Raw genomic sequence first — 12,203 nt, forward strand, 5'->3', positions numbered from 1 at the left:
TTTTACTGTAAAAGTATTTAATTTAGAGCAAAAAGACCACCTTAACATGAATTTACCTGGGTAAGAACCCAAACCCACTCTACGCAATGGGACTTAGGAACTGAGTTTGTCACCCCTGCTCTAAACCAGACTAAAACCTGCTCCAGAGCAAATTAGTCACGTAGTGTAAATTATCTTGGTGACAAAACCTGATTAAAATGAAACAAAACATGTCTAGGTTTCCTATTGTAACTGCAGGTAGTGAATACGCTCTGTTCATTTTTCTAGCCAATTTTTTGTTTACTTTGTATATTGTTTACTTTTATCAAATGCATCGGTTATCAACTCCAGCTCTTACAATAAGCTCAATCAGCTAGTTCACCTCCCAGTCCTCCCTCAGGGTGAGCAGCATGCCATTGAGAACTTTGTTTAGGAATGTTGTGGTCACAAAGTAGAGGCTAATGATATAGCACGCAATGGCTTTTTTTGTTTTGGATTGGTTTGAAGGAACAAAGTAACTAGTACACCTCACTAAACCCCTCATTACGTTCAGTATGTCAACTTGTTGTTGCTGTTGAGTGGTTATATTTTCACTGCGTGTGAATTGTATTTGAAAACCCTGCGCTGCCACTACTTTATAATACAGTGCATCCAGAAAGTATTTATAGCGCTTCACTTTTTCTGGAATTTTTAACGTTCCAGCCTTATTCCAGAATGGATTAAATTCATTTATTTACTAAAAATTCTACACCCAATATCCCATAATGACGATGTGAAAAAAGATCTTTTGATATTGTTGCAAATTTACTGAAAATAAAAAAACCTAAAAAAATCACATGTACATCAGTATTCACAGCCTTTGCCTTGAAGCTCTAAATTGAGCTCAGGTACATTCTGTTTCCACTGATCATTCTTGAGATGTTCTAGCAGCTTAAATGAAGTTCGCCTCTGGTAAATGTAGATGAATACACATGATTTGAATAGGCATACACCTGTCTATATAATGTCCGAGCGTAACTGTGCATGTCAAGCACAAACCAAGCATGAAAAGGAATTGTCTGTAGACCTCCGAGATAGGATTGTCTCGAGGCACAAGGCTGGGAAGGTTACAAAAAAAAATTTCTGCTGCTCTGAAAGTGGAACTGGAAGATGTTTGGAATCACCAGGACTCGTCCTAGAGCTGGCCGGCCATCTAAGCTGAGTGATTGGTGTAGAAGGGTCTTAGTCAGGGAGGTGACCAATTACTCGATGGTCACTCTATCTGAGCTCCAGTGTACTTCTGTGGAGAAAGGAGAACCCTACATAAGGATTTGTGCAATCCACTAATCAGGCCTGTATGGTAGAGAGGCTAGATGGAAGCCACTCATAAGAAACAAAATTCTTTGGTCTGATGAGACTAAAAATGCCAGGTGCTACATTTGGAGAAAACCAGGCACCGCTCATCACCAGGCTAATACCATCCCTACAGTGAAGCATGGTGGTGGCAGCATCCTGCTGTGGGGATGTTTTTCAGCTGCAGGAACTGGAAGACTAGTCAGGATAGAGGGAAAGATGAATGCAGCAATGTACAGAGACATCCTAAATGAAAGCCTACTTCAGAGTGCTCTTGACCTCAGACTGAGGCGATGGTTCAAATTCCAGCAGGACAATGACCCAAAGCACACTGCCAAAATATCATCGTAGTGGCTTGACAACAACTCGGTGAATGTCCTTGAATGGCCCAGCCAGAGTCCAGACCTAAATCCTGTTGAACATCTCTGGAGAGATCTGAAAATGGCTGTACACTGTCGCTTCCCATCCAACCTGATAGAGCTTGAGAGGTATTGCAAAGAGTAATGGACAAAAATTCCCAAAGACTGGTGTGCTAAGCTTGTGGTATCATATTCAAAAAGACTTGAGGCTGTAATTGCTGCCAAAGGTGCATCAACAGAGTATTGAGCAAAGGCTGTGAATACTTACTGTACATGCGATTTTTCAGGTTTTTTATTTTTAATAAATTTGCAACAATTTAAATAAATCTTTTTTCATATTGTCATTATGGGGTATTGTGTGTAGAATTTTGAGGAAATGAATTAATTAAATCCATTTTGGAATAAGGCTGTAACATAAAAAAATGTGGAAAAAGTAAAGCGCTATAAATACTTTCTGGATGCACTGTGTATTAAACTCACTGCTCTAATATAGTCCATGTTCATGGCCATCCACAATCCAGGCCTCCTCTTGTTCCATGGTCACTGTCCAATCTTTCATTGCTCCACAGATCACTGCAAACAAACCAAATACTGGACATTACTAAGTCACTAATTACTAAGACAACGTGAGATCATACCAACACTAACAACATTCCTCACCATTTACTCACATTGGGCTGGTTTTATTTAATTTAATTAAATATTTATTTGTTTGTTTTTTGTTTGTTTGTTCATTCATTCATTCATTCGTTCGTTCATTCATTCATTCATTCATTCATTCATTCATTTCTTTTTCTTTTTTTTTTTGGAAGAGAGTGTTTTGTATATGTTTATGTTTTATGTCTTTATGTGCATTTGTTGTTGTCACTATGTGAATTTTTTTGTGTGGCACTGTTATGAAATGAGGACTCTTGACTGAAAACTAAATCTGCCATTGGGTATAAATAAAGTAAAATAAACTAACCTAACCTAACCTAACCTAACCTTCTTAACTTTTATGAATTGACTTCTTCTGTTGAAAATAAAACAGGATATACTGAAGAATGTTAGAAACTAGCAGCCATTGACATCCATAGAAGTAGCAAATACACTATGGACGTCAATGGCTGCTGCTTTACATTCATTAAAGGATCATTATTTGTGTTCAACAGAAGAATAAACTCAAACAGGCTTGGAACAAGTAAACAGTGAGCCAGGAGTTTTCATTTTTGTGTGAATGGTCCCTTTAATTAAATATTTGTATTTTGTTTTTCAGCAAATACCTCCTTATATACTGTAAAACCCAAAAAGTTAAGGAAACCGATTCCAATAAAGCATTTAAGTTCAAAAACGAATCCTAATGAGTACTGTGAACTTAATCCATTTGAGTAAATGAGGCCATTTGAGCACGGTAAAGCCCAATAAATGAAGAGAACTCAAACTAAATGAGTACTGTAATACTGTACTCTGTAATACTGTAATATGCAAGCTGACACAGGACATCTTTTTTTGGAGTTTCGTTTTTAAAATAGGGTTTTAACAGTATAATCATAATAATAAAATGACATCAAGTGACAATAGAACAACATAATAAAATGACATCAGGTACAATAGTAAAACTGCGAACAATTACATTTAAATAATGGGAAAATAAAACTAATCATGAAATAACAAAAGAAAAGAAAAAAAAGAAAGGCAAAAGTCTTGAATTATATAATTTCTACAAATTATTATAAAGTTTTACAGTTTTTATACATTTTTTTTTACTGTAAACATTTTGTGATGTAGCAATTAAACAATTTACGTCACTTAGAAAATTTAGAAAATTTATAAATATAACAATTTGGAGCCACAGTGATGGCTCAGTGGTTAGCACTGTTGCCTCAAAGCAAGAAGATCAAACCTGGTTCGAATCCTGTCTGGGTCAGTTCGTGTTTCTGTGTGGGGTTAGCCTGTTCTCCTCGTGTTGTCGTGGGTTTCATCCGGGTGCTCTGGTTTCCCCCACAAGTCCAAAGACATGTGCTATAGGTCAATTGGATGAACTAAATTGGCTGTAGTGAATGAGTGTGTATGGGTGTTTCCCAGTGATGGCTTGCAGCTGAAAGGGCATTGGCTGCATAAAACGTGCTGGATAAGTTGGCAGTTCATTCCGCTGTGGCGAAACCTGATGAATAAAGAAAAATAAATGAATGAATGAAAATTTAAAACTATTATAATGAATAAATAGTTTTAAATGTACATAATTTCAAGTTTAAAAATAACTAAGTAGTTATAAATTATTAGCCACAAAAGACTTTTTTTGCGTAATTTGTGTGTGCGTGTCTGCTCTCTGAAACTAAACACAAACCTACCTGGGTAAATCTGAAACCGCCTTTGTGCAACAGGCCTCAGGACTCAGGAAGTGGATTGAGTGACTTAAAGTTGCAGAGGACATTAACTCTTACCGCAGTTTTTACACCCCTATGTACCGCATGTCACATATAAACAAGAAATGTGCCACATGATCATGTTTGTTGGCTTTTAAGTGTTATATTAAAATTATAGTTAACCCAGCAGTTAAATTTCTGCCATGAAACTTTACGGGCACACATAGGTCACCTAATCTGCTCCTGCGTCATTTACTACATGGCTGTGTCACCTCGGCAGCCAATAAGCTTGCTCTTTGTCATTTTAAGTGCTCGGCATCATTTTACACTACGCTGTCACGTAAGTTCAGAGACCACCCTCTACCCCAGCTCCACTAGTGTTTAGATCTGCTACGGGGGTTACATCCAGTTGAAACACAGTACTGGGAAACATCCATACACACTTATTCACACACAAACACTATGCCAATTCACCTACAGTATAGCGCATGTCTTTGGCCTGTGGGAGAAACCGGAGTACCCAGAGAAAACCCACGCCAACACGCAGAGAACATGCAAACTCCTCACAGATATGCCAACTGGCCCAGTCAGGACCAGCAACCTTCTACCTTTGAGGCAACAATGCTAACCACTTAGCCACCGTGTCTCCCCTTCACAATAATTATTAAAACAAGTTGACAGATTGGCATCTATATAATGATGTATCTTTAAGCTGCTTTCTCGATCTGTTGCTGTATGACGTTTATTCCTGCCTTTAAGTTGATCATATTTCTTGTCATCTCTTAATCTTCATGAATTTAATTGCACTGACTGTTTTGCAAGAAATTAATCAACCTGGTGCTTTCATTTCTCATGTGATTGGCTGTTTGATGCTGGGGGGCATCAAAAGGTGGGGCACTTTTTTGTTAATTACAAACTCTAGGTTTAAATCAAACACAAACTCTGGTTTTGTAATAACAAGCGTTGTTAAACATTGTAACCTGATCTTAAACAGGTTGGATTTGTTTGGTTTTGTCAGCTTACTCTGCAACCCAAAGTTTGTTTTACAGGCCTTGGGATATAAAGGATTTAGCTGAGCTTTATGAAATTATGAAATATAATAATCAGTGGTGGAAAGAGTACTGAAAAATCATACTTAAGTAAAAGTTCCATTACTTGCACAAAAATGTAGTGCAAGTAGAGTAAAAAATCTGTTGTATTACTCAAAGTATGAGAAAAAGACCTTTCAAAAGTACTCAAGAGTTGTCGTTGCCATGGTGCTCACAGTGACCTGAGTTCGATTCTCGGCTCAAAGTCCTATGCCGACCCTTCCCCACTCTCTGGTCCTAATACTTTCCAGTCTGTCCTCCGCTATTCTATCCCAATAAAAGGTGGAAAAACCCCTAAAACATAATATAAAAAAAAGTACTCAAGAGTCGTGAGTATTACGCTGTAAAAAAAAGATGCATTTACCTGGAATTTGTGGTTGTGTAAACGTAACAATCTAGTGCATTTAGTTATTGCCCAGCAGACACATGATCTCATAAGACGTTAATATTACAGTAGGTTAGATTTACAGGTTGTGATGTCAGGTGACCAAAATTAAATATCTAGCCAACGTTATTTTGATGTCCAGTAACGATGTCAAAAGACGTTGATATTTGGTTGATTTTAGGTTTTGTTGGAAAGTGACCAAATCCAACGTCAAGCCAACATCTTAAACCAACGTCATATTGACGTCAAATACTGACATTTATTCGTCAGATATAGCAACCAAAATCCAACATTTGATAGGCACCATAGTGGTCCACACAACGTGAAACTGTAACATCATTAGACGTTGATATTTGGTTCATTTTGATATTTGGACATTAATCCGCTTTTCATTTCCAAACAAAATGCAATGTCCCTACGACGTTGGGGTACAACGTTAATCTGACGGCATGTTGATGTCTTGTGCCTGCTGAGTGTTTAAGACCATTTCGGTCATCATACAGTAAACATCCTTCATCTTCTCATCAGTGACGTGCATCTAAACAGTCTCTGGGTCAATGTGTGCAAAGATTTTAAACATCTTCTTTTAGACACTTTTAAAGCTTCCAAACAGTTCCCTGCAATTATAAATCGCCCATGACTTGAGGTAGTTCAATATGATGCGATTTACCTTCTTGATTGGACATTATACACAGGACTGATTTTTCTAATCCCCATAGACAAGAAAAATTTCAGTTGTAACTGCAGGTTGAAGGAAAGTATAATGGAGTAAAAGTACCAATACAGCACTAAAAATATACTCAAGGGAAAGTAAAAGTAAACATTTTTAAAATCGATTATAATTTCTGAGAAAAACTACTCAGAGTAATTTGAGTATTTGTAATTTGTTACTTCACACCACTGCTAATGATTTATTCTATTTATTTTTACCTTACACATTTGTATAGTTTGTCATAGGCATGTTTCTCATGCGATGTTGACACGCTTATTATTTTCCGGTAGCTAAGTCTTAACTGCTGGTAAGTCTTTGCTTATAAATAGATTCCATTGTTATTTTGGTGTAAACCACTTCTTGTACAGTTTTTATAATTAAGTCAAACCCGTTTACGAGGAAGTTAAGTTTGTTGATAGTCAAATCAGGCCTGTGTATCAAGTTACTAATTTTAGTGTTGTGTCTTTGACTTGATGACTTTGAGGTCACATGGACAATATGTGAAACATTCATTCATTTTCCTTAATCACCACAGCAGAATGAACTGAAGTAGTCGATGTTTTAAGCATCTGTTTTACATTTACACAGATGCCCTTCCAGCTGCAACCCAGTACTGGGAAACACCCATCACACTCATTCACACACACACACACATTCACTACGGCCAATTTAGTTAATCAAATTCACCTGTACCTTTAGACTGTGGGGGAACCAGGATCACTTGAACGAAACCCACACCAACATGGGGAGAACATGCAAATTCTAAATGCCAACTGACCCAGCTGGGACTCGAACCAGCGACCTACTTGCTGTGAGGTGACAGTACTAACCACTGAGCCACTGTGGCGCCAATAAAATTCTGCAAATTATTACATCACATCTATAATTGGACTACTGTAATATCTGGCTTGCTTCAGAAAGTGATGTTAAAATTGTAGATTATTTTGAAGACACAAATATTACTTAGGCCTAAATGTTATTTGAGATTTTAGTAATAGTCTTAATCAGCATAGTTAGCAATTTTTATACTTCTTTGTCATTTGTATTATGTCAACGAAGTTTTTACTACATGAGGTAAATGAAAATGTGTAAGATTTCCCTGGAAACTAGCTGACATAGAGGAAGTTATCACTACTGATTACTGATTGGACAGTCTCATCAACAGCGCCCTCATGTGTTCATTTAGTTGATTGGGATACCCAGAAAATACTGTCATCAATCAATAGAATAGAATAGAATAGAATAGAATAGAATAGAATAGAATAGAATAGATCAAAATGGAATAGATTAGAATTAAATAGATCAAAATAGAATATAATAGAAAAGATCAAAATAGAATATAATATGAATAGATTTAAATAGCATAGAATATGAATAGATTTAAATAAAATAGAATAGAGTTAAATAGATCAAAATAGATTAGAATAGATTAAAATAGAATAGAATAGATAAAAAAGACTAGAATGGAATACTGTAGAATACCTTTTATTGACAACTAATTTGATTTTAATGATCATTTCTGATTATTTTCCATTACATAGTTCTGATAACTTCTCTGTATTAACCAGTTTGTGCAACTGCTAAATAATTCAGAGATTAACAACTCAAGCAGCAAATTTGAATCTCCATTATTGACATTTGCCATTATTGAAATTTGCACAGGATGACTCAAATAGGGGAGCACTCCCACACAAAAATGATAACTTAAATATTTTTGACCATGCCATTATAATGTAGTATTTACATCACTGTTAATAAATGCTACAGCATAGAGTTGTGTTAATTATAGCCTTGGGAACTCCTAAACTGTAACAAATAATATACTTTTGTTTTTAATATATATATATATATATATATAATTATAGGATACTAAGTTTCTGTTTTACCGCCCGGCCCAGACTAGTCAAGGCTTCAGTTGCTTAATCACAGGTGTAGCCTACTGATGGCTCTCGCAACTTCGACACTGGTATTGAATCGTATAGAATTTCATTAAATTAACATTAAGCTAATTATGCTGCCTAAATTAAAGTGGTGACCGAACTTGAGAGCTACTGTAGGTCTTGTTAAACGATAGGCCTAGAACTGGCATGTTTTGTTTCGTCTTCGTGTTTGTGCTTAGTATGAGTTAAATAATTAAAGGGACAGTGAAAAATCATTTACTCACCCCTAGGTTGTGCCAAACCCTAAATTTATTTGTTCTGCTGAACACGAAGGAAGGAGTTTGGAAGAATGTAAGTAAACAAACATATCTCACCCAGTTACTGCCATAAAACATACTAAATGGGTGCCAAGATCTGTACTTAAGCTAGAACTGTTAACTTAGTAGAGTTATTTTCACTGTACTTTTGCTCAATTATTTTTTTTTTTAGGTTAGGATAATTTTTACACAAGTCAGATACTTATCAGAACTAAATTGAAGTCTAAGTCATCTGTAGTTGAACAGCAGGCCTTATCTGTGTTTGGACTCCTATTACACAGTAACAGAACAGTCAATAAAACACACCGGCACATCTCCCTTCAGTAGTGAGTGGCCTAAGTCAAAGGTCATGCAGTCATGTGACTAGATATATCCATATCCTCATTCATGAAGTGAAACCTGTACTTCATGTCAGTATATTGGAGCTCACGTCTGTAATGAAGCACATCAATAATAGGGCCTAACAGGTGTTTATGTTCACTGAACGGGACTCATCGGATACCTCAGAAATCATGTGAGTTACTTCTGCTATTATTACACTTTTTAGAGAGGCCGAGAATATTGATGCTGATATTGTTACTGATATTGTTGTGTACTTTTAAAACTTTTCAAAGAGACAGAATATCTGACAGCCTACTTGAGAATAAAATTATGTAGATAAAAAAGCAGGCATTTTTACAAGTAGTAACATATGATGCTAACATATGATAATGACGATTTAGTTGATCGAGATTGTTTATAATCCTGTTTATGATATATTCAGTTTTTATTTGAATTTTAAATAGCATTTGTATTTATAATTATTACTTATTTTATAAATATTTTTATAAAATTTGAATCTGTTTCCTTAGTTTTTTGCTAATAAATCCATAGTTTTTATTAATTTAGTTACTTTACTATGTCACTTTAAACATCACATGAGAAAAGCTTATTTGGCAAATAGCTGAAACTTTTTTATTATTATTTTTAATTAGATTTTAGTTTTGTTTATTTTATGTGTAGTAATACAAATGGCTTTAGATGTATTAGTTCATTTAAAATTTTCTTAAACTATCCCACATTTTTAGCAAATAACATGCAGCAAATATCTTTACAAAAGAAGTAAAAATGGTTAGTATAAATTGTGTTACATTCTCTGAGACATATTTATTATACAAGATTTTGATATCACACAAATGAATGAATAAAAGCTAATTATTTCAAATAAAGCTGATTGTTCGTGCTTAAGAATAATAGTTTAATAAGTAATAATAATATGGAAAAAATAAAAAGGTTTTACTGCAAACAAAGTTAGAATTAGGACAAAATTAATGCGGCAATAATAAACGTGGCCATTTTTTCTGTTGATAAGGGGAAATGTTTTTAGGTTAATAGTGTGTAATAAATCTTATCTGTTGATATTCAGGTAGATTATGTTTTTAGGACACAATGTCTTATATAATTACAATAAAATAATTAGAACTGTCCTAAAAATAATGGTACTTTGTTTAAATTAAGTGGGTCAAATTATGTTTTGATGATATTTTTTACAGAATGTTATCACTGTTTTCATTTAGCTTTGGTTTTATTCATGCATACGTTCATGCTGTTCAGTCGCAGTCTCTGTTTTTCAGTCTTTCTGATTTGCTTTTTCTTTCCATCTCATCTCCTTTCTTGTATAGGGTGGAGTGTCAGAATGGGATTTCGGTGGATTTGTTCCTTCATTGCTCTCTAGTTCCTTCTGTGAGTAATGGCTTTTGTTTTTTTAGAAAGCACTCTTTCACCTCAAAAAATCATGCAACTCTTTCTTGAAAAGAGGAAGTGATGCTTTGCTGTTAAAGGGGCTCTGTTGTGCTTTTTACTATTTTAACTTCCTTTTAATGTATAATTTGGCAGTTTAAGTGTAAAAAAGGTCTGCAAAGTTACAAAACACAAAATTCAAACCCAAAACGTCCCAAAATTGTACTAAGTTATACTACGATACACCACAGGTTACAGTAGCAAAAACTATGCTATACTACAGTATTTATTACAATTTTCCTGTTCACTATAGTCAGGCCTGGCGCCAGGAAGTCAAAGCTGAGGGGGCACTTTAAATCCATAGGGGGGCACTAGACCTGGTGACGGATTTTGGTATCTTGTTTCTTTCATTTATAGTTACATGTAACAGTGTTACGTAATTTAATTACAAAATAAAAGTAACAGTAATTAGTTACAGTTACTGAGAATAAATGTGTAACTAAATTACAGTTACTTGTGAAAATGTTAAAGATTACAAATGGGATTATTGTTGAATAATGTTAATCTGTTGCTTTGACTGTTTTTGATATGCATGATGCCTTCTGATAAGGCCATTTATTAAAGAGCTGCTTACTGATGCTTTTGTTTGATTAGGTCAAACCCGCTCAGTGTAAATGCTTGAAAATGATTTAGCTGAAAATATCCATTAGAAACCTTAAAGTAATCAAAAAGTAGTCAGATGTGATAAGTTTCTTTACTTTTATAAAGTAATCGAAAAGGTACACTACTTATTACATTTTAAATAGGGTCATTTGTAATCTGTAATCTATTACATTTCCAAAGTAACCTCCCCAACACTGAGTATAAATCAGCCTTAAGGACTAGCTTTAATCTCACCATTTTCATAATTCAATTGCTATGTCATTTATTTTAAAATATTTAAATGTGTGTTGGTTGGAACGACGAGGGTGTTAATAATTAATGACAGAAAGAATTTTCAGTTTGAGTGAACAATCCTTTATAAAAACTGGGGGGCACAAACTCTTTCTGAGGGGGCAATGCCCTCAGACAGAGATGTTTACGAGCGAGCTAAATGCTGCATTGTGTATATGGTACACAGACGGTACTGCTACTTCATAGTTGCCTAAATATCATTCTGAAATCCCGCCAAGACTCTCAAAGAACTTAAAAGAGTAATAAGAGTTAAGCATGATATGACGTGAATACTAGTTAGCTCTCATAGAAATATACATTGCATGTCGCCTACCCTGATGTTGTCTATTGGAAGGAATTCGTCAATAGTCATTTTAGTACAAGGTAGCGCTCCTTTGAAATAAACGCTCCTTTTAATTGATCGCCATCTAGCGGTCACAATCTAATGACTAAATAATATGTCAACTTGTTCAACTTCTTTTATAAATATATATATATATACACACACACACACACACACACATATATATATATATATATATATATATATATATATATATATATATATATATATATATATATAACTTGACATTGCTTTTTTTTCTCACCACCACACTGGTCTTTTTCACAAGATATAATTTTGTTGTTGGAAACTGTATTTTATAAACTTAAATTTGACTTTTGCATGCTAAAAGTACTTGAGTAAGAGACGTTTTACTTGATTTGGGTCTCCCTATGATGTATGTAGCCTATACCTGCATTAGTCAACCTAAATCCTACTGTAGGTTGACATAAAACCAAACCCATTTTTGTCTTAGGACATTTTAGTAAGCAAATTTTAAAGTAACAGCAAGTTCATGACATGTTAAATATATAGTATAATTTGCTGGTTTTAAACAGAATAATAATAAATATAGTTATGAAACAACCATAACATAACCCTTATGTCTTAGGACATGTTTGATTAACTTTTTATTACCTACACCAAATGTTGACTAATGAAGGTACATTTATATCAACCATTTATTTGTTAGACTACAGTTTTGTCAAACCATGTTGCATACAAATGCATTCAACAGACTTACATGACAGTGTATTGCTGTAGAGGACAAATAAAACACGAGACATGCGTTTAGAAAGAGTAGTTTATTTAG

At 34.6% G+C, this 12,203-nt stretch overlaps 1 protein-coding gene and 1 long non-coding RNA gene across 8 annotated transcripts in view; one reads left to right on the forward strand and one right to left on the reverse strand.

Annotated features, from left to right (window-relative positions):
* Nucleotides 1–11,416, reverse strand: LOC141384873 (uncharacterized). 2 transcript variants are annotated; one of them, XR_015476384.1, is made up of 3 exons: nucleotides 11,384–11,416; nucleotides 3,553–3,813; nucleotides 1–2,243 (listed from the first exon to the last, which is right to left on the reverse strand). It is a non-coding gene; the product is annotated as an uncharacterized LOC141384873 (long non-coding RNA). The 2 variants fall into 2 exon arrangements; XR_015476385.1 differs by lacking the exon at nucleotides 11,384–11,416 and adding an exon at nucleotides 8,365–8,622.
* The window catches only part of stra6l (STRA6-like), a 20,800-nt gene continuing 17,397 nt past the window's right edge, over nucleotides 8,801–12,203 (forward strand). For all 6 annotated transcript variants that reach the window (XR_015475417.1, XR_015475419.1, XR_015475418.1 and 3 more), the window contains 2 exon segments: nucleotides 8,801–8,911; nucleotides 10,059–10,119. Coding sequence is in view for 3 of the 6 variants with exons in the window: in NM_001442746.1 (NP_001429675.1) it covers nucleotides 8,871–8,911; nucleotides 10,059–10,119 (102 nt within the window). In the remaining 3 variants the exon portion in view is untranslated.

Source organism: Danio rerio, chromosome 1, assembly GCF_052040795.2.
Source record: "Danio rerio strain M-AB ecotype USA chromosome 1, GRCz13ab, whole genome shotgun sequence".
In the NCBI taxonomy this organism is placed as follows: domain Eukaryota; kingdom Metazoa; phylum Chordata; class Actinopteri; order Cypriniformes; family Danionidae; genus Danio; species Danio rerio.